This window comes from Gouania willdenowi, chromosome 6 (genome assembly GCF_900634775.1).
Source record: "Gouania willdenowi chromosome 6, fGouWil2.1, whole genome shotgun sequence".
NCBI classification, from domain to species: Eukaryota; Metazoa; Chordata; class Actinopteri; order Blenniiformes; family Gobiesocidae; genus Gouania; species Gouania willdenowi.
Genome location: NC_041049.1, coordinates 21,878,877 through 21,902,770, shown reverse-complemented (window position 1 = coordinate 21,902,770; position 23,894 = coordinate 21,878,877). Strand labels below are relative to the sequence as shown.

General features: G+C 38.4%; 1 protein-coding gene across 1 annotated transcript; it reads left to right on the top strand.

Moving 5' to 3' along the window:
• The first annotated feature begins 397 nt into the window (after positions 1-397).
• tm7sf3 (transmembrane 7 superfamily member 3) lies at positions 398-23,534 on the top strand. The gene is made up of 12 exons (XM_028451361.1): positions 398-615; positions 6,449-6,603; positions 13,669-13,819; positions 13,956-14,076; positions 17,099-17,270; positions 17,347-17,524; positions 17,611-17,697; positions 19,367-19,447; positions 19,518-19,667; positions 19,786-19,886; positions 22,569-22,731; positions 22,819-23,534. Exons 1-12 carry the CDS (start codon positions 552-554, stop codon positions 23,070-23,072), a joined length of 1,677 nt encoding a protein of 558 aa, XP_028307162.1. The 5' UTR covers positions 398-551; the 3' UTR covers positions 23,073-23,534.
• Positions 23,535-23,894: the final 360 nt, after the last annotated feature.

Sequence of the window (23,894 nt, the reverse complement as noted above, 5' to 3'; positions counted from 1 at the left end):
ATATCAATTCCTGCAGTGAGGATCATCACCTAAATTTCTTTGATTTTGTGACCAATTTTGCATTTAATGTGGGGGAAATTTTGTGGAATAATTTCTTTTTTTCTTTTCTTTTTTTTCCTGTGGCTGTGATGTGTCTAAAATATGTTTACAGGTGCAAAAAAACCAATACAAAAACACTTAAAATATCAAGACATCAACATGGTACATTTTGACATTGTGGAAAAACAGAAACATAAAGCTGGTTTAATTAAACAATATATATATATATATATATATATATATATATATATATGAATAATTTAACAACATTATAAAGACTTCTTTAGACAGTGCGTACATTTTGATGATCACTTGGAAGATATCGCGATAGTTGTAATTCTCGTGGATGAGAGGTTGGACTTACAGTGAGAAACAGAAACAACAGGAGGAGGAGAATCCTTCCTCCTCTCAGACATGTCGTTTGGTGCAGTGAGTGGTTCAACTAGTGCTGGTTAAACAATGAAGGAGCTCAAGATAAAACAGAGGAGCTTTGTGCTGAAATAACAGAGGAAATGTCTCCGCTACTGTCACTGCTGCTGTTTCACTGCCTGTGTGGACTTCAGGCTCAGGAGGAAAGTAAGTCACCGAGCAACAGTTGGATTAAAGGCCATTTTTCTATCTCAGAAACAGTGGTTCAAGTCTTTAAACTGGTGGAACTAATATACATGAAATGCTTTTTTTTTTCTTTTTTTTTTTTGTTCTTTCTTTTCTTTTTTGCATTGTGTAAAAAGTGCGCGAGAAGTGATTTGATTTAATTAAAGCTGCCTCCTCGAGCGCACAGAAACTGTCTTTGGTGTCATTAAACTTCATAAAAACACATGCAGAAATGTCTTTAAAATGATCTCATCACCTGAAAACACTGTCAAATATGCACACTAGGCTAAATCTTTAGTCTATTTTGGTCCAAAAATCGTTTTCTGTGATTATTATGGCTAATATTAGGCTATTTTTGAGCACACATGAATACAAAGTAAAACTCCCTCTGTATCACAAAGTGCTAGGAGTTACTGTATAATAATGGAGCTACTATGTCTATGTCACACTTTGTTAAATGCTGGTTGGCATAATGCAGGATTTTTTATTCTTAAAGTATAAAGTGTGATGTGAAAAACACTCTACAATAGGGACGGGAACCTCTGGGTACCTCGCGATACGATACGCGATACAAAGCTCACGATAACGATTATCTCATGTTATGACGATACTGCGATTATCGATATATTGGTCAGAAATCAATCTAAGATAATCTATGACATAACAAGAAAAGAAAAAGATTAAGTGGAAAACATTTTTTTTATTTATGTTTCTGAAAGACAATAAATTAAAAAGTGTCCTATGAACAGTGACACTATTTTACTGCAACATTTCTGTAAATAAGTGTCAACATACCAATGTAAATTAATAAGTATCTCCAATAATGCTTTCTGTAAACAAAAAATAGGGTCTTTCTTACCAGTGACACCATTATAGTGCAATATTCCAGTAAACAAAATATTGGTTCCTTCAACAAACAGTGAAAATATTTTGGTGAAGACGTACCTGCACATTTTAGTGAAAAAACAGAAAAGGTGTTTAAAAAAAAAAAAAAAATAGATACTTAGCGCGAGCATATCGATAATCGATCGTGCGGAAAAAAATATTGTGATATATTGTCGTATCGCGATATCGTCACACTCCTACTCCACAATTAGTGTTGACAGCACATTTGAGCTGGAACTTCACATTTTGTCAAGACCTTTTTATTAAAGTAATGCTGTGGTACCGAAAAAACCTCTGGTCTCTTCTGACACTGTTTTTTTTTCTTCTCAGAACTGTAGATAACATGAGCATTTTGAATAATCATGAACTGTTCTCATGATTGAATCAGAATCTTTCTTTATTGTCATTGTTCCTCTTTCAGAAGCACAAAAAAAAAAGAAGCAGCGCTCGTAGAAGAAACAGTGCAAACAGCAGAAAGAGAAAAGGTGATTAATGCAAATAACATCTAATCAAAGTATGTAAAACTGCAATAATAAATAGAATAGTGCAGGACATAATAATCTTTAAAAAAAACTGTAAAGTAGTATATGGGTATTTACAAGACAAGAGGGACATTAAAGCAGCAGATTCAGGGTTTGTTGGGGTTTAGTCTGTTTGTTTTTGTCTTCATGGCTCTGAAACGCCTACCTAAGGGCAGATGTTTGAAAAAATGGTGACTGGGGTGTGAGGAGTCCCTAAGGATGTTAAAATAAAAATTGTATTTTTTTCACTTCATCTTTTTTTTTTTGTTATATCATAGATTATCTTAGATTAATTTCTGACCAATATATCAATAATCGCTGTATCGACATATTGTGAGATAATCGTTAACGTGAGCTTTGTATTGCGTATCGTATTGTGAGGTACCCAGAGGTTCCCACCCCTAGTCCCAGGGTTAGACCAGTTGAGAACCCCTGGTTTAGGTCACTCTGAGGGAACTTAATCCTTTGGACATGTTGAAGAAAAGAACTCCAGATATTCCAACATTTATTAGATAAGCCAATGGTTGAAAGCCTGATCTTTTCCAGTTTAATGAAATATCGAACGTCTCTTATCCAGTGAGTGTGAGAGGGAGGTCCACCACTCCATTTCTAGATGATCAGTATGAACCGTCTAGCCACAGTTGTAAATGCTATAACATCCCTTTGGGGCTTGTGGAGTGACACTAAACAGAGCACAAACTACATTCATTGGCCTCCTCATAACCATCGACAGAGTATCAAAAACATCTGTCCAGTATTTACAGAGAGAAGGACAGAACCAAAAACACTGAATCAAGTTAGCAGGTGACTGCTGACATCAATCACATAATTGGGACACATTCTTATACATTTTAGCTAATCTTGCTTCTTTGGTATAATAGGTACAATGCATCAGCCTTGCACAAATTAAAGATGTATGTACTCTGTTTAGTGTCTTTGTTCAAAGCTGGTCTGGTATCTCCATCCCCAGATCCTCATTCCAAAGGGACCTTATAGAGTTCAGAGACTGTGGACGCAATGGGTGGATTTGGTTATATATAAGTGAAATAGTGCCTAAAGAGTACTACTGGGCAGGTTGGGAAACTGAAAATGTGCTGCAAGCAGAAAAACTGGTGTTTAGGAAGTGAAAAAGAACCTGAGAGCTGCTGAAATAACCCTATTTCATTAGTTTACAAGAAAAAATCATATCAAATATTCAGTATTTCATTCTTCTTTCATATCGAATGTTTTTAAAAGCAAGGCAGCAGGTCAGTGTTTGCTGGAGTCTGACCTGAAACCAGTGGAAATAATCCTGAGCGCGTGCCACCTGCGTCAGTAGTAATCACTTCATACCTCACATTTTCTCACAACAGAAACCCAGATAACCACAGCAGTGTATCTCTGCTAATATTGTTCTTATTAGTTTGACTAGCAGCATGCACGCAGTGGCAAACGTTACCTGCAGCTGCATGGAAAGTGTTGTGTGAGAGATGCTTTTACAGATGTGTCGCAGATTAGCGGTGAGCAACGTTCAGCCTCACAGAGACCACATGAGTCAATACACAGGATGCATGTTGAGCTGTCACTGTCACCATCAGCTAGGGGGATGTTTCCAGGTGTATTTCAGGTTATCTGTGCATACTTTAGTTTCTCATGTCTTCAAATGTTAGATGTAATAACTTAAGTAGACGGTTTGTTTTTCAAACTGTTTAAGATAATACTGCACTGTTAACGCGAATAAGTTACCAAAGCAATCGATTGCCTTAAAAGTCAATATTTTCCAGAACTTAATATGATGACTGGCTACTTGTACTTTTTGATAACAGTTAAATTAAAGTGAGTAAGTTTATTTTTAAATAATCCATATCTGAAACAATATAAATAACAGGACTTTATCATTCTTAGCATGTAATCACTTAATTCTATTAAGTTGCGTTTTTAAGTTATGCATACTTATAAATAAATATAGTTCCATTTACTCGAAAAAAGATTAGTTCAAGTAACTCAAAAAGGAAGAACATGTTACACCAACTTGACATACGTAACTAAGTTAGTAGAACTTTTTCTATAGCTTTTAATGTAAAGTACTTAATCTATTTGATTACTGTGAATGTTCAGGTGTACAGTGTGCTCGTTGCACTCAGTGGATTGTTACAGATTCAACAAGAAAACATAGTCATCAACATCCCCCGCCAGATCAGTTGTCATTATAACTCACAACCTTTTCCTAAATGTCCTCAATTTAACTTAGATGTATACATAAGAAAATATTATCACATTAAAATATAAAATTACTAACTATCTAAGAAAAACTGTCCCCTTTGAAGATACCTCAAACAGAGTCCAAAAAATGGATCAAGGGCAATAACTCCGGAAAAAATAATTGCGCGCTTCTCATTTTCAAACTCTATCAAGGTGTTGATACCCTGAAGCCACGCACCAAATTTGGTTATCCTATCTTAAATGGTTTCTGAGTATAGCTGTCCCCTTTGAAGATACCTCGAACAGAGTAAAAAAAAAAACAGCACAATGGCAATAACTCCGGAAAAAATATTTGCTCACTTCTCATTTTCGAACTCCATCAAGGTATTAATACCCTGAAGCCACACACCGAATTTGGTTATCCTATGTTAAACGGTGTTTAAGAAAAGCTGTCCACTTTGAAGATACCTCAGAGTCCAAAAACAAAACAAGGGCAATAACTCCGGAAAAAATAATTGCGGGCTTCTCATTTTCAAACTCCAAGCTACACACCAAATCTGGTTATCAGTTTCTGAGAAAAGCTGTCCCCTTTAACTCGGACGGACGGACGGAGCTCAAACCTTTATCCCCCTTCCACACTTTGTAGCGGGGGATAATAAAAGCGTAAATACAATACATGCTGGCTGGATGTTGATGTAGAGTCTTCTAATGAGGTGATACTATTAATCACTAATGCAATCTGGTCCATTAAATGGTTTCAGGTGACATTGTTATTGAGCTGCTTGAGGTTGACTGTTTGGTTAAACTTTATTATCAAGGGTTTAAATGAGGACTTCTATGTCTGAATTATTAAAAGAAGTGAAGACGACACATTACTTAACAAATAGGAGAGTAGATTTGGAGTGTTCCATTGGGAGTCCTCTGTGTTTTTATGTCTGACGTCTGATGTATGTCTTACTGCTTTCACTGTGTGACATTCAGGGCTGTCAGGAAGTCAGTATTTCACTGGAACAGGCCTCGCTAGCTGTGGTTGTCCTCCTTTAAAGCTCGTACCCACACTCTAGAGCTAGAATTACAACTGTCGTTACATAGAGGTAGATTTGTGTCTTTATTATTCAATCAAAAAAAACCTTTTTCAATCAAAAATAAATATTTTCAATCAAAGAAAAAGTATATATATATATATATGTGTGTATGTGAGACCCAAATATTTGCATTTGAACACTTTTTTTTGATTGAAGTAACCTTTTATGTATTTTGGACCATATTATTGGTAGTACATTTGTGTCTTTATTATTCAGTCAAAAAAAACGTTAGTCCGACAGCAACATCGCAGTAATATAACATGCTCTGTTAAAAGCATATTTCTGCAGCGCTTCTCTCTCTCTATGTGCACACACCTATCTATCAGCAGCAGCCACAACACAGTTTCACTTACAGCAGCCCACACAGAGGCTGCTGCGCACACGCAAACAACACATGCACTACAGAGTTCTAGTGTAACAATTACAAATCATACTTAATGTAAATCGAGCAGCAGTAATTACCTTTCAAGCAGAAAAGTCGTTAATTCCATGTACTACTCCTTCAGACCATACACTGTAAAAAAGACGGCACTACAGCCCTGGAAAGGGGCGGGGCCTGTGAGCAACAGCTGTCAGACAGCCCATCAAACACAATCCTGGCTCTGATTTATTTATTTATTTATTTATTTATTCAGTTTATTTCCGACATGGTTCTTTTTGCTCGGTCGCGGTGCATTCTGGCAATCTGCCAAAGGCTGCTGGAGCAGCAGGGGGGCGGGGCTCAATGAGCCTGTTTTTTTCACACAAACTACTAGTTTGATGTAAAACTGTCCTTACATAGTGACAGCTTTAGCAAATATGACAAAAAGTCACTTTTATAAGAGTTGCAGACTGGACCTTTAAATAAAAAAATAACTTCAATCAAAAGTGTTAAATGCAAATATATATATATATATATATATATATATATATATATATATATATATATATATATATATAATTGTAGTCTTTGTGTAACATTGAGACTTTTTGTGGATTCATAGGGTGTAAATATGAGTTTGAAAACAAGCAGTGACTTTTCTTTTCATTGTGGTGGATTATAGGAAGCACATAACAACCATTTCCCCATGTAGCCGTCATGTGGCCTGTGTGAAACATGGATCTAACTTGTGCCAATTTTATTTTATTTTTTTTTTACCCCAGATAGAGTGATTTTCCTTCCAGGGACGTTCCAGAATGTCAACGTGTCCCAGAACGAGACGGTTCAAGTCGTGGTGTCCAGCATCCCTGTGGAGGTGGCCTTCATCACTCTCCAGTTCCACACCCAGCACAGCAACGCCACCCTGTCCTACACACAGGTGAGAATGGTCTGAGTTCTATAGATTTATAGATGGGAAACCACACAGGTATGAGGCTTTCAGAAGCCTTAAAGTCCACCTGACTGATGGTCTGGTGATGTCTGCGCTGTCATTTTTGCTGGTCAAGATCTAGTAATGTGTATAAATAGTAGGGGTGAGTATTGGCAAGGATGTTGCAATAGGATACGTATCGCGATACTTGGGTCACAGTAGGATATTATCACGATATCGTGATATTCAACCAAGTTAATATCAAAATTAAACGTAGAGATGAAAAACCAAGTTGCTGTAAGATATTGATCATTCAGAGGACAAATTGAGTCAAAACTATTTGCTTCAAAACGTCCTATTTATTATTTGTGTTTTTGCACTTTTTCACTGAAAAAAGAAAGTACAGTGTTACACACTGCCATCATAAAATAAAGTGCAACGAGTTCCTTTTCACTGAAACTACAGTGTAGAAGTCTCAAAGTAACCATGACAACATATTGACGGCATTGTAACAACTGTAAGTGAGAACATTAAGGATAAATCACCCTGAGTTACTGATAAAGCACAAAAATAAGAAAAAATGATTTGATCTGAACAGATTATATGAAATTAAAATGTCTGTGCATACATAAATATTGCAGGTGTTACACACTGCCATCATAAAATCAAGTGCATCAAATAACCATTGCAACACATTGAAAGCTTTGTAACCACTGAAATATTGCACAAATACACAAAAATATTTATTAAATATTAAAAAAAAAATACTTTTTTTGTTAATCGTTTTTAATTTTAAAAAATCGATTTAAAATTGTTATTATTTTAAATTTATTTATTTATTAAAATCTGCGCCCAAATTGCTATATGTTGTGAAATCAATTTTTTTTTCACACCCTAAAGAAAACAAATGAGGTCATGTTTCATTTTTGGCCTTTCACTTTCTTTTCCTTTTGTTCTTAGATAATGCTGCTCCTTTGGTGTTATGTACATTTGTTCATATCTGTATCAAAATTATTTAGACAAAAGATTAAGAACATTTAAAGAAAGCATTTATCTATTGATTTCTATTTAAAGCTGCCTAACTAAAAACTGTACCTGTATATCATCCAAAAGTTCTTCTCATAAATCGCACGCAAACAAAAGCGGAACGGAGAAATTGTTGCTCCAAAGTTTGTTATTGACAAATGGTCATGTGACTTGTACTTTGAGACAGTTTTGTGCATTGCATTGTGGGATTTGGAGTTGTAGAACAATACATATGGCATCCAAGCAGAAAAGTTAAGTGTTTTTACTTTGTTTGTTTGTTTTTTGCCAGACAGAGAAGACAGAGATTAACTTCACTTCATTTTTGTCCTGCTTTGTTTTGACTCTTTCAATCCCTAAAAAAACACCAGACATGTGACTCCTATTAGTTTATTTTGGATGAAATACGGGTACAGTTTAAAAAAAGGCAACTTTAACCTATATTGTTATGATCAGTGTTACAATCAGAAAACAATGATCACCCGTTCAACCATTACACTGACATTTGCAGAAGCGATGCAAACCACTACTGACCGGATGTTTCTGACCGTTACATAACAGCTCCTGCCAAACAAACAAAGCTCTTTCACACAGTGTGGCCAGAACTAGCTGTGATATATGGCCATTTGTTCTCCAGCATGAATGTAAGAAAGCTATTGTCTCTGTCCTCATGAAGCGTGTCGTCTTTCACCTTCTTCTTTATGTTTTCAGAGGATGTTGTTGGGGTTAAATCCAATGTGTTGGACAAATATCTGGGCGTTGCTGATAAAAACTTTGGTGTTACAACCGTGTGAAGAAAGTCTTCAGCATAAATGTTTGTGGATGGAAGACAAAGTAGGGACGATTCCTTTAAGCTTTAATGTTTATACTGGGCTGGATGGTTGTGGTTTTTAGAGAGAAGTAAAAAAGATACGTAAGTCTGGTGTTGGATTTATTACTTTGCTTGTAGCACCTTAGACAACATCCTGCATTAGTAAACGGCAATATTTGGACACGTTATTGGTAGTTTAAGATGTTTTGTTAGTTTGTCCCGTAGATTATTATTCTATCACCTACTCCAAACCCTGTGATTTTCTTTATTTGTTAAACTAAATACTTTAAGCACTTTATTTTAGTCAAAGAGCTCCAGACAGGTCTGCAGTGTAACCTGTTGGACACGTTTATTTAGTTTTTAAAATATGATACATGAAAGACTAAAGTGGTAATTTAGTATGAACTTTTAATTTATATTTGAGATAACACTACCTCATGTGCAGTTAAAACGACACGTTTGTATTGTTTAAAGCTGATACCTGGAGTTTCTAAATAAATACATCTGTTTATGTATCATTCTTTTTAAATGCGAAAAAATACCTAACTAGTCTTTTACTATGGTCTGCTGCTGGTGGTCATTCATATACATTAATGTATATAAGTCCTGAGTGCGCCCAGCCAATAGGCTTCGACTTCCTGTTTTTGAGTCTGTCAATCAAAGTGAATGTGGAACTGTGCACGAAAACAAGGCCGCGCGTCACAACAGCAAACAGGTAAATCTGATTTTGGCTCTGACCTGACCCATAGACATATATCAATGTGACCCGATGTGACCTTGTTATGTTCCGCGATGCGCGTGCAGAAAAGTAGAGGCGTGGCTTCTGGTAGATTGCGGAGCCAGGGGCAGGAAGTGGAGCTGTTTAGGGCGGGACATCGAGATGTTTCTCAGAAACTCCGGACATCAGCTTTCACAGGTATTGTTGAATGTTTTACAATAAAATAAAATTGGAACATTCGAGGTGTATGACGTTAGTTTTGAAAAAAAAATCGGTATTGGTGCACCCCTAATATTTGTTAGTGTTTATTCTTGGCTTTCTGGAGCTCAAAAACAAAATAATGTTTTAATTTTGTGTTAGTCATTGCGTTAAAAGTTGAAACAATGGCGTTAGTGTACTTTGAGTCCAAGTGAGGATGCTGGAAACGAAGGGTGTAAGAAAAAAATTATTCTGCCATATTTCGCGATATTTCACTGCATCGATCCAAACAATTTCCAAATTGATATTTTAAATAATGTTTTTTAACGAAAAAAAACACACAAAAAAAACAATTTAATTGCACTAACGTTTGCATAGCATATAAACGCTAGGGGTGTCCCTATCTGATCCAATATCAGCCAGAATTTTATCGGACTGCATCTAAAATTTCCGATTTAAGCGCTCCGATATGTTTTTGTTGTTTTTGTTCCCGCCCTCAGTTCTTCCCACCGTATACTGACAGTAGAAAATAACTGGTGAACTTGAATCGTTGACTATTGTTCTATGTTTGAGTGACATCACTTGATCAAGCCTTTTCTAATTTTCCACACTACAGAATAAGTCATAAAAGTATGTATGATTTGTGCTGATATCGGTATTGCATCGGAAGTGAAAAAGTTGTGTCGGGACATCCCTAATAAACGCCCTGTCACTAGGTGTCAGTGAACCACATCAGACCTTGTTAAACTACTTCACTCCTCAAAGCATTTTAGCTTGGAAGATGATTACATTTTATTTTCATAAAACTTACTGGGTGCTTTGATAGATGTATGTGGTTACTTTTTCTTTTTTTCTAAATAATTTAAGAACTTAACAGAATCACAATCTGTTGTAGACGCAAAAGTTACACTTTTTTGAAAAATGTAATTTGACAGTTTGATGAACCTTTTTGTTTTGATATTGGTACTTGAATTACAGTTAGCTACCATTTACTTGTTTTTCCAAGTAAAAAAAAAAAAAAAACATTGTATTTCATACTATTTTTCTACTTGTAAAGGTGAAATTTGTAATTATTTATATCTTGTTGTATATCGTATTGTTTAATGTTGGGATGTATCGTTTTGTGACATGCAAATCATGAACCGTATCGTCAGATTCATGGCAATGCACACCGCTACTGGTGTGTTCTGACATCATACTATAAACAGCTGATGCAGACATGTGTTGAGCTAATAGTGTGAGTTAAAAGGAACCAGATGAAAGGCCAGTGATGGCATCAGTCTGTAATTGCTCTCTCTGCTTGAATGATGTGAATGAAGCGAAGGCTTGTGTTGGTGGTGTGGAGGCATGAAATGGTAAAAGCAGCAAACTAAATGGCAGATTTCCAGACGTGTTTCACACTTTAAGCAGGCAGCAGGTCCTACATCTGATTAATGAATGCAGCCTTGTGAGCGAGGTCGGCTGACCCTCTGAGAGAGGAGGCAGTCAGCTGATCAGATGGTCATGAGGGGCAGACGGGGTGAACGAGAGAGAGAAACAAGTCTCAGGGGGAGTGGTGGCGGTGTCTTGGTTCACTGACAAATGTTGCTTATTTTAGATTGTTGTTTTTTTTTTATAATGGGGAAAAAAAACAAGAATTGTTGACACAACCGACATGTTTGTAGAGAGAAAGTTCTGCTCCATGTGCAGCAGTTGGCCACAGCACAGATTAGCTTGTGTGAGTACTCCCTATTTATAGTAGTTTAATGTAAAACAAGCCATTTTATAATGTCTTATCAGCGGTGATTGTTAACAGGGTTCCTATACAAGTATGGAAAACATTCATGTTTCCAAGACTACTATCACTGTTCTGTTTTTAAAACATAAAATGAGGAATATCTTAATTAAATAAATAAAATAAATGGATTGGTCCTGTACTACAAAGCTGGATTTCCTCTTATTGCGCTAACTTCTGGGATTTATTTAGTGTGTCCTGTACTACGATGCTGATTAACTAAGTTCTTACTGAGGTCAATCACCATGGTAACTTGGGCTGAACGGCTGACCTGGTCAGGAGTAGATTAAGATGTGGATTAAATCCGAGTGAGTACTAAAGCCCCGCCTCTTGACCAATCAGTTCTCTTAGAAAAACGACCTGCCCAAGAATAGGTGGATCATTCTGTGAACACGCTGCTGTGTGGATCTGATCTGACAGGAGAGAGAGACAATATTTAGGCATCGATACAATCCTGTCATTTACCGATGATATACTATAGGAAACATTCATTCATGTATTCTGTGGTGAGGCATAGAGCCTCAGTCCTCTAAGGTAAGGTCCTGTATAAAATATTATTATTATTATTATTAACGTGAAAATTATCAGTGTCCATTTATTCTCCCATGAATTATTATTGTATATTCTCACTAATTTAAGCATTAACAGTCATCAATTCTCTGACTGTATTACATAACTCGTCATATTTTTAAAGAATGATTTCTCCGTGTTTGTGATTGGTCTGACCCTGCAATCCCCACCACTTTCATGTGAGCGCGCACATAGCCAGGCTCAAATCGGCTGGCTAAAGTGAACGTGTTGATAACATGCTTCATAGCACAGCTGCTCTGTGAGGGAGAATGTTTGGTTAGGTGCAGCCCGCTAACGGAGAGAAATCCAGGATATACTTATCCAGCTTCATAGTACAGGGCCCTATAGCGCTTGCTAGCACTGCTAACATGTGTGTGAGAGAACACGCAGCAGGCTTTGTGTACTAGAAAACATTTGGTCAGACTGACAAGTAGAATGTTCAGCTCTCTGCTCTTATCCTCCCCTGACCTATTTTAAGGCCAAATGTCGTCAAGTTTCACTGCTGCTTTGATGGATGGATGATGTCAACACATTGTCTGTCTGTGAGCGATTCAAAATGCCTCGTGTGATGATTCACTGAACTTATAATGGATAATGGATAGATGTAGGCTTTACACAATCAGGATTTTTGGGCCAATCAGTGAGTTTAAAAAAAACGATCATCGTTTACATCATATGAATTCAGGTGTTTTTTTAGGTACCGACCAAATTCCTTTGGTACTACCTGATACAGATTCACGGAAAATCAAACGGTAGCATGTTTCGGGACCTAAACACATCCTAGTGACTGTGAGGGGGTGGAAGAGTTGAAGAATTTCCATGCAGGACCTGAACATAACATTTGTTGTCAGTGTGTGTGTGTGTGTGCGTGCGCGCGCGTGGCCCTTTACCTGCGAATGAATGCGCTGCTCGCTCGACCAATGTGCAGAGTGAGGGAGCGTGTGAGACCGGAGCAGATCGATTAGAAGCTGTATGCCGTGTTTGATTGATTGTCAAAATAAACGTTGCAGCTGTTGAAATAAATCAGAGTCCCATGTCATACTCAATGACTGCTGTAAACAAGGGCGTTAACCCCGATGCTGAGGATAGATTCAACTACAAGAGAGTTGGAAATGAAGCTGTGGAGGCAGAACACACTGGAACTACATGAAGCCTCCGTCAGCATTAGCATTAGCATTAGGAACAAACACGTGTTTCTTGACTGAACCTGCGGTTTCTTATAGTCCATATTCATAGGTGCACATCGGGGGTGGGGCGCACACACGCGCGCTTCTGTGTCCACGACTGCCCTAAAATGAACAGAAGGGTCCGGTGCGAAAGCAGAAGTAAATGGGAGGACATCCCCCTGCTCTTTTAATATGTTCCGGCTTAATAAACAAAACAAACACGCACACATACAAACACACACTAACAGCAGACGCTGCCCTCGCCTTCAGAGCCGGTAAACGGGGGAAGAAGTCCGGCTCTCAGACGGTCCGCTCCAACCGATCAACATTTTGGCCGCAATCTGCCTTTCTATCATTTGTAATGTTCACTGTGTCACCACATTACGCTCTCCTGCATCTGTCCACCTCAACAATTAATACCTCCACCTCACATTGAGCAATTGTAAAATTGGTTTTATTTGCTTGTTTTCCCTTTCGTTCCACCGTGAAATTTGTATTAGTGAATATTCATTCAGGGCGTTCACCGGACCTTTTATGGGCACCAAATGGGCGGAGCAAGGTGTTTCTTCACGTGTGCCAATCTTCGAGTTGATTGTGATTTATAAACAGAAACAGGCGTGGGACGTACGTGCTCCCTCGATTATAAATCGTAAAAAAAAAGATTCGTACGCACTTCCTGGTTTTTAGCGTACGCCAGCTGAAGTGTGCTTAGCTAGGCACACTTTTATAAATGACGCCCCTGACCTCATTCATACTGACCTTAAAAAAGGTCCACTCTTGCCTAGGGTACCGAATGACCCTGTGTGTGTGTCAGGTACCAGCTCTGGGTGCGTCTGTGACTGCTGTGGACTCTGGGCTCCTCTCTGCTCTCCTACCCGGCCAAACGTCTGTGGCGTTGTACCTGTCTGCTCCTGATGGGGACACTGTGATGGGGACCGGGCTCATCCTGCCTTACTCCAGCTCAGGTAACCCCTGAACTGTGTCGGGGAGTCCATCCTTAGCTTAGATAGGAAGCTAAATCTGCTGCTGCTGCTGTCAGGTCGTCACAGTAACCAATCTAACCACTGAATAATAGGAAGTTTGTTTGTTTTGTTTTTTCAGATCCGGTCCCTGGAGCGTGTAACACCGAGTTCAGCCTGGACACCGACCCAAACATCTACATCCACTATAACCTCTACGAGACCACCATTAGTTTTGCACCTGCTAACCTAGGATACCAGAGGTAGAACCTTACACTGCTGTTAGCTCTGTGTACGCATTCTGTTTGACATTTTAAGTCCATAAAGCAGAAGCTTTGGATGAAAGGAATCCTGCGTCAACATTGTCAGGAAAAAAAAAGAAAAAAGAAATTCAACAATGAGTCAGTTTCTATGGTAACTTATGGACTTCAAAATGAAATGACCAATTCTTTGTTCTGCATCAACAACAACAAAATTAACTGATCATGAGTTGCTCTTCATGGAGCCACGGTTGTGCTGCTGATTATCATCACAGATGGAGAGAAAGGGGAGGAATGGGCATCTGACTTTTAAACTGTAGACATCTATTTTTCTTCATGTAAAACTTCTAATGATCACCAGTTAAATGGATACACACAAATATTAATCTCTCTATTAGATTTTTGTTTTCTTCCTAATCAAACATGTTTTTGTTCCTCATTGTTGGATGCAAAATTATTTTTTTATTTTTTTAACCTCAACATGTGGATGCCTTGCATCAAGATTTTGTGTACTTTTTTTTTTTTTAAAAAGAATGTTTTTTGAATATTTTTTATCTACAGAACCAACAAAAAGAAGAGTCACATGTGAGGTTACAAACAGACTGAAAAGTCACTGTCCACATACATTTGTAAAGATAATAACAGAAATATTTATCCTTTTAGATAGAATAGGAGAATTTTTTAAAAATATTTTTAAATTAAAAAAAAAAAAAAATGTAAATGAGAGAAAAATACACAAAACAACAACAAAAAATTAACTACAAACTCACACAAGATCACACAAAATAACAGAAAAACACACAAAAGAATCAAAAGAATGTACAGCAACAACAAAAATACACAAAACAACTCATAAATATAAATGTTACCATCTCCTAAATGTAATGTTAAACTAAACAGCACATAATCTATTGAAGTATTGTGAAATCACATTGCTCTTAACATTCTCAACTGTTCCCCACCCCTTCCCTTGTCCTACCCTGACTTCATCTTCCCTGTTCCTTTCCTCCTCACCAAGGTGTACCACTGCCCTCACTTTTTATTTTCACCCTTTGGTAAAGTTTTTCTTAACCCTTATGCAATAAAATAATATGATTTATTTAATTACAGTAATAAAACATGCATGGCTGTTCTGAAAAGATTGCACAACACGGTGTTGATCTTCGACAACATGTGCAGACGAGGTAAAATAAAAAGTGTGTACATGAGTTGGTTAATGTCGTTGTCATAAAACCTCCATATTACCTCACAGTCACTTCCTTATTTCTGACCTGGATTTTTTTTGATCTGATTTCCGTCGCAGTGAAAGTCTGTGTGTGCGTTTGATTTTAATCTCCACTGTCTCGAGGCAGTTTTTTGTTTTTTGAATTTGCTCGCTGCCCATGAATGCCTTTGATTGCTTTTTCATGGACTCTTAGAATGAAGACAGAAAAAAAAACGTATAGTAGAACAAATGTAGATTTCAGCTTTTTAAACCATGACCTCACAACTACCGTTGACTGCCTGTCAGTTGAGCTTACGTAATGTGTTGGAACTTAAGTGCTCCTGTTTGACATGAAAACCTTCCTAATGTCATCATGTGAGTTTACTTAATAGCTTCTGATCCTAAACCTTAATTTCCTCATCCGAGTCTTCTGGAAGCCTTTTATGTTGTGGAGGTCTGCCTGACTCCAGCTCAGCTGATTCACATAAACTGATAGCAGTCAGGGTTTGTGAGGACTGGGACCACCTGATTACCTCTTTTCTTACTTCCAAGCACATGCTAGTGTAGTGTGTTTGTTCTCAGTTATGTTGTACTAAAGGACAACAGCAGAGAATCCATCCACACAAACCAACAAACATGTCCCCTTCTTTTTCTTAGTGCAGACATGGGCTGCGTGCGCCCCTTAGTCTAATTTAGTGCAGCGTCCAAAGGAAAATCCCAAAATGACTCTAAAAACAACCAATATTACAGAACAATACACAAAAGCAAACCAAAAATACACCAAAAAAGAACATAAACAATAAAAAAAAAATCAACAAAAACACACGACTACACAAAAACATTAAAAATACCAACCAAAATACACAAAATTATTCCAAACACACACAAAACAAAAATAAAAATACACAAAATGACATCAAAAATAAAAAAAGACAAAGAAGAATTAACAAAATGCATAAAACTGAAACAGAACACACTAAATGACTCCAAAAACAACCAGTATTACAGAAAAATACACAAGAAAAACAAAAATACACTAAAAGAAAAAACACACACACACAACTACAAACTTACACAAAAATAACAGAAAAATATGAAAAATACCAACAAAAATGTATAAAGATTTTACAAACACACACAAAACAAATACACAAATGACATAAAATAAAAAACCACAATAGAAATACACAAAACGAGAACAAAAATGAAAAAAAAAAGACAATAAAGAATTAACAAAATGCATAAAATGGAAACGGAACACACAAAATGACTCCAAAAATTACCATTATTACAGAAAAATACACAAAAGCAACAAAACAAATTACACCAAAAAAGAACGAAAACACTAAAAAAGCAACAAAAACACACGACTACAAACGTACACAAGAATTCCAGAAAAATATTAAAAATACTAACAAAAATACACAAAATTATTCCAAACACACAAAACAAAATAAAAAATACACAAAATGACATAAAATGAAAAAACACAATAGAAATACACAAAACGAAAAAAAAAGACAAAGAATTAACAAAATGCATAAAACGGAAAGAGAACACACGCAATGACCACCAATACACACAAAATTACAACAAAAATACATAAAACGACCACAGACACTCACAAAGCCTCTGTTTCTTTAGTTGTGTATCTATGCGTTAGTGTAATTAGTCTGTGGTGGATCGTATTGTTTCCATGAGCCACTGCTGTGTGTTTACCTTCAGAGTGAACACAATGGTTGTGTATTTAGAAACACAATCTAAGTGGATGCTGAAGTAAACCAGGATGTGTTCTCACAGTGGGTTCTCTCTCTCTGTCAGAGGCACAGACCCTCCAGTCTGTGACCAATCCACTGACGTGAACACACGCTGGCGTCTGCAGTATGACGTCTACCAGTACTTCCTGCCTGAGAGCGACCTATCAGAACGCAGCCTGTTCTCAGCCTTGCAGGCAGTGGCAGACACGCGGGGCATGATGGAGAACGGTAGACGGGTAGGTGAGCTGAGAATGATGGAGACACTGGGTGAGGCTTTTCTTATCCTTCCTGTGTGTCTCCGTCCTCCTGTAGGTCCTCACCCTACAGTCATCAGATATGAGCAGAGCTGTGTTTAAATCCATCCCAGGACAGGGAGTCATCTACTCAGTCATAGTCAGAGACCCAATGTTGAACACCTCTGCCTCCTACGTGCCCGTTCACACCTACGCCTGTAGCTTTGTCTCCAGTCTGGACAGCTGTCAGACACTGGGTGAGGAGAACCTGAGTGTGCATGGTCATGGTTTGTATGTAGTGGATCCTTGTTTCTGCTGACTCACAGTGTTGTGTTGGTTTCAGGAAAGATTGTGACCAAGATCTTCTTCACTGTCACTGGGATGGCTGGTCTGTTTATTTGCTTCTTTGGCCATCGATTCTTTAAATCAGGTGAGTCAAGACCTCACACTGTTTTCATTTTTTGCTTTTACACTACAACTGTTGGTGGGATGTTTGATATGTACTGTAATATTGTAAAGAATAAGTCTAAACCTAAATATCTGTGGAGTCAAGAACATTTTTTGACAGCCACTGAGTCATTAAAACTCAAACTTTTTAAAGCCATTGTTTCTATCTTTTTAAACTCTGGATCATTCCATTCCACTTCGGTCTCAATTGTTCCTTAATAATTTAGTGGAAAACGAATGACAATAACAATGATTATGAGACACAGAGGCAAGCTACTATGGCCTCATGTAAAGGATTTCTAATCTCGGCGAGTGGTGAAATAGCAGCAAAAATTGGATCCAAAATAAAAAAATGAAGTTGCCTAAATAAAACGTGTTTTATAACCCAAGAAAGAGTCGTCCTTATTCTGATTTAAAACAGAAATCAGATTTTCTTTCTTACATTCCCACATGCAGTTATGAGTCAATGAAAATAGTAAAAAAGTATTTTTTTGGATTTCAAGAGACTGACACCCAAGAGCCAATGCATATATCTGACTAATCATTAGATTTGAACGGTCTATGTACATAGCTCAAAGCTGATAACATTACAGAGAGCTGAGGCATATGCTAAGTTGTTTACTGAAGACCCAAACATGTTCCAGCCTGAAACCCTGGTAAACTTTTTTCAAATTTTGAGGGGCTGGCATGTCCTCCAGATAGAATGTATAGCTGATAATTGTGTATATTCTGAGAGAGTAGGTGAAGCTGGTTTACTATACCAAATGTGATGTAGTTCCTGAGATATTGGAAGCTGAAAATGCAAGAAAAATAAAGACCAGCGAAAAATCGACACATACACACCTCACTAAATTGTAAATACATTTTTTTAGACTGAAGTGTGTGGGTAACTATCGGTAACACCAGGTAACTCTGGGTAACCTTGGTAACTATGGGTAACTCTGGGTAACACCAGGTAACTCTGGGTTACCTTGGTAACTATGGGTAACACCAGGTAACTATGGGTAACCTTGGTAACTATGGGTAACCTTGGTAACTATGGGTAACCTTGGTAACTCTGGGTAACACCAGGTAACTATAGGTAACCTTGGTAACTCTGGGTAACACCAGGTAACTCTGGGTTACCTTGGTAACTATGGGTAACACCAGGTAACTATGGGTAACCTTGGTAACTATGGGTAACCTTGGTAACTATGGGTAACCTTGGTAACTCTGGGTAACACCAGGTAACTATAGGTAACCTTGGTAACTCTGGGTAACACCAGGTAACTCTGGGTAACACCAGGTAACTCTGGGTAACACCAGGTACCTATGGGTAACACCAGGTAACTATGGGTAACACCAAGTAACTCTGTGTAACACCAGGTAACTATGGGTAACACCAAGTAACTCTGTGTTACACCAGGTAACTATGGGTAACACCAGGTAACTATGGGTAACCTTGGTAACTATGGGTAACCTTGGTAATGACACCAGGTAACTATGGATAACACCAGGTAGCTCTGGGTAACCTTGGTAACTCTGGGTAACCTTGGTAACTCTGGGTAACCTTGGTAATTACACCAGGTAACTATGCCGTCTTCCTGTGTTAATGAACTGATCATAATGACTGTGATCTGTCACTGAGCTGTTGTCTCCTCCCTGTGCTACAGAACTGTTCTGTATGGGCTTCAGCTTCACAGCCTTTTTCTTCTTTGTCCTCATCACGCGGACCACAGACCTGGATTATAACAGTAAGTTCCTCTCCCTGTCAAACACATCCAGTATAAACACAAAGTGGTCTGACTCCTGCTCTGTGCTCAGTCCGCCTGACTGCATCAGCCGTGATAGGAGTGGTGGGCGGAGTCATGCTGGTGATGAGCTGGTGGCGTTTTGGCTCGGTGATGGCCTGTGTGATCGTGATTGGTCTGATGCTCGGCTTCCTCGTCGCCTCCATCGTCCTCTTCACCGTGCGTGCGTGCGTGCGTGCGTGCGTGCGTGCGTGCGTGCGTGCGTGCGTGCGTGCGTGCGTGCGTGCGTGCGTGCGTGCGTGCGTGCGTGCGTGCGTGCGTGTGCGTGTTTCTCTCTTCAGGGGACCTGGACATGTTCAGGAACTCAGACGTGGTCTTCTGGGTAACGTTCTGCTGTGTGATGATCGTGGTTCCTCTCTTCTTTGTGCGCTGGCCCAAGGAGGTAACACAATGTGTGCTGGAGCTTTGTTGTTGTGTTTCTTTAACATGGATTTCATCAGCATTGATCGATTTTTGGAAACGGGACACTAATCAATCCCACCCATGGCTGATCAATGCTTTGTGACCCACTGCTACCTGTCAGGAAATCTAAATTTAAAATATGTTAAAATCAAGCAAATTATTATGTTTTTAAACAAAATGGTGATAATTCCAAGAGTTGAATGTTTAAATTTAAATGTGCATTTAGATGAATACACAAGCAGTGGTTTATATCAAATATTTACTAAACTAAACTAATATCAGAGATGAAACCAAAGAGATGCAGAGGAAAATGTGAACAATAAAATTAATTTATCTTATTATTATTGTTATTGGATAATTTATTAAACTAGGCCTGAATCTTTTCCACCTGCTGTTCTAAGCGTGAATAGACTGTCCTGTGTTAGTAAACTTACTCCAAAATGGAACAACTGAAAGAGGGATTCACTTTTCAGGCCCGACCCACATGTTGAGAATCAGTGACACAGAGTATTTGGACCTCCATGTTTTAATGAATGATGCCAATGAAGGATAAATATTGGAAGTCAGTGAAGGCTTGTTTCATAATTAAAATGAAGAACTAGTGTAAAGTGCGTGTGTGTGTGTATCTGTGTGTTACTAAAAGAATAAACATAAAATCACTAAGCCTGGAGTCGTCACAGTAGAAAGATGAAGTTCTTTTAATGGGTTTATTTTCTATTTTCTGAACATTTTAAATTAAAAAAATCTTTAAGAATAAAACTAAACCAATAAATGTAAACTGCAGCATTAACCCTAGTTTTCACATTGGTCTGGTGCCCCCCAAGTGGTCATTTTGACGACATATTTGCCAAGTTTCTTAACCTTCATGAACCCAAAAGTACTCCAAAGAGGTTAAAATGGACAAATGTGATTTTTATAAATAAAACTGTTTTTTTATAATATTTCCTTCATTCAGGTGTGGACACATTTCTTTTTAAGGGTACCTGTAGTGAAATTGTATATAACAAAATATTAGTTTAATATATTACCAATGAACCACATATGTGCACCTTTTTATTAAAAAAAAAACACATTAAACAGACTTTTTAAAACAATTTCATACCTTAGGGCATCAACTATGGAGAGTCGCCATTTTGCATGGTTTTTCTCACAGACATAACTTTCATGGTAAGTTTGGATATGTTCTCCTCTAAGGTCCATAAAATAACATGTGGTGTGCCTCAGGGATCAATTTTAGGCCCTGTTTTATTTCATTTGTATCTGCTCCCTCATGGTGACGGAGTGAACGTCTCCACTTATGCTGACGATACACAGCTGTATACCTCTGTGTCACCTGATGACACCAGTCTAATGAAGGCTCTTTTTAACTGGACTTTAAATATCAAATCCTGGATGACAGAAATCTTTCTCGAACTCAATCAAGGCCCAGAGAGAGAAACTTTTACCTAAACTTCAAACAGCTCCTTTGATTCCCTCTATACACGTTCAAAACCTGGGCTTTATTTTAGACTGAGCTCACTTTTATCCCTCACATTAAAAATGTAACAAAATTAGGTTTTTATCATTTGAAGATAGCCAGAGTCCGCCCCATTCTCTCTCAGGACAACACGGATACGCTAATGCATGCTTTTATCACTAGTTGAATTGACTACTGTAATGCCCTGCTTTCTGGTCTTCCCAAAAACAATTATTACAGAATTCAGCAGCACGTGTCCTGACAAAGACCAGGAGGTGGGAGCATATTACACCCATTTTAAAATCACTCCATTGGCTCCTCGTTTGTTTCAGGATCTATTTGAAGGTTCTCTTATTGGTTTTTAAACGTCTTAATGGTCTTGGGCCTTCTTATCGTTCAGAACTGCTTTTACCGTATGAGCCTTTCCCGGGCCCTGAGGTGCTGTTCTTTTAATAATCTCCCAAGTCAGGACACGCACACACGGTGAGGCGTCACTCCAGTTTTACGACCCCCGTCTGTGGAACAGTCTGCCGGAGAACCTCAGGGCCATGGAGAACGTTCATGTTTTCAAGAACAGGCTCATAATGTACCTTTTCAAATGAGCTTTTAACTAATTATTCATTCATTTTAGGTTGTTATCTTTTCTGCTTTTATAGTTTTAGGATCGTTATCTTTTATGTTGTTTTTATGGTTCTAGGTTTATATTTTAGGATTACTATCCCAGTGTTTTATTGGAGGGAGCCCTCTGCACTAGGGGCTGTGATGGGTCGTGGCTACAGTGGTGCTGTCTGTCTCGTGCACTTGATGTTATATAGTATATATGAAAAGTGCTGTATAAATACGTTTGATTGATTGCACAGGATATGAAGCGCGGTCGTTGATTCCTGTTAGCTGTTGCTAGGCAACAGTGTTCCGTTGGTCCACAGTTTCTGGACAATGATTGAGTGTAAAGCCAATGGTTGCTATAACAACAATTGAAAAAATCCTCTCCAGCGTTAATGCCAACGGCATAAAAATGTTCTAAAAAGTCCTTTTAATGTGTTTTTTTCATAAAAAGGTGCACTATTTGGGTTACTTGTAACACATTAAACACATTTTTTGCTATATACATTTTCACTGCAGGTACCCTTTAATATATATTTTTAGTTTTATGGTGCAGACGCACATTGCACTAAAACTCCTTTTTTTCCAACTGTGCGTCCTCAGGGAAACATCACCACCTGTGGGATAGTGGGAGCCTACGCTGTTGTTCTGTGTGTGAATGCTTACGTCTACACCAGCCTGTCCTACATCACCCTCAACATCCTCAAACGCTTGCTCAACAGCCGCTTCAGCACCGCCTTCACTCAGGTTCCTTTCCAAAGCATCGGTGAGAACAACTAAGTCTCAACATCAGCACCCTCCCAGGCCACACATCACCCATCACCTCCTCTTTCTTTTTCTTCTTCTGTTCCAGACTACGCGCTGCTAACGGTGTGGCTGGTACTGGCAGTGTGCGGCGTCATCCTGCAGCTGTACCGGGAGCGCTCGCGTCCCTTCTTCCCTCCCAGTCCGTACCTCATGTGGCTGCAGGAGCGCGAGCGCCGCAAGACCAACATCCTGGACCCGAGTCACCACTTCCCCTCGCTCCCCAGTCGCCTATTGGCCCGGGTGCAGCAGCTGACCCGACGCATGGAGCCGGCCGGAGAGCACACGCCTCTGCTCCTGTGACACTGTGCTGGGAGGGGGAGACTCTGGTCCCAGTACACACTGGAATTCTGACACCTTTTTAAGGATTACGCCACTTCAACTGGTTAGAAACCAGTTCACCTCACAGTCTCCAGTGTCACTTCTGCTTATTGTGAAGTTTAAAAACCACTGTGTACAAAGTGAGGACCTGCACTATCCTGGCAGCATATTTTAAACCAGCATCAAACATCGTCCTCAATGTTTCAGGAACAGGAAAGCATTCCTTGGATTCATGGATCGTCATCACAACACTGTCTCCTCCAGCTTTTATTGATGCCACCAAGTGTTTCACAGACTGATGGTCCACCTTGGATCACTGTTGTTTGTATCTGCTACTGTCGCCCTTAAATAATCTGCTTTACATAATGTGTGGGCGGGATTAAAAAGAGTCAGTTTAATTTGTAAAGGAAATATTTTGGTATTTAATAAAGTTTTCTACCTGTGCTGCTTGTCTGTTGCTTTTGTTCACATAAGTTAACGTGTAAATATATACAGTCATGGATGTAAGTATTTGCTCCGCAGAAATCACCATTTCTCCCAGAAACAGTTAGAAATGTTTTTGATATACACGTGTGTATTTCCTTGATATGCATTGAAGCAACAGAAAGCACATGGACACAACACAAAGGTTGAGTTAAAATTGTATACATTCATTGTAACTGGTTTCAGGTGTGATTTCTACATTACCAGCACCTGTTACTTGCCACAGGTGAGTTTAAATGAGTGTCACATGCTTGAAATAAAATGATTTACACAGTTTTAAAAGCATGCCAACACTTTTGTCTGGTCAATTTTATTTTAAAT

What these genes read in the sequence shown, in the direction of transcription:
- tm7sf3 (XM_028451361.1), top strand. Translation starts at nt 552, where the DNA reads ATGTCTCCGCTACTGTCACTGCTGCTGTTTCACTGCCTGTGTGGACTT. An exon ending in GGACAGCTGTCAGACACTGG is followed by an intron (nt 17,525 to 17,610) that starts GTGAGGAGAACC and finishes TGTTGGTTTCAG; the next exon opens with GAAAGATTGTGACCAAGATC. An exon ending in GGTTCCTTTCCAAAGCATCG is followed by an intron (nt 22,732 to 22,818) that starts GTGAGAACAACT and finishes CTTCTGTTCCAG; the next exon opens with ACTACGCGCTGCTAACGGTG.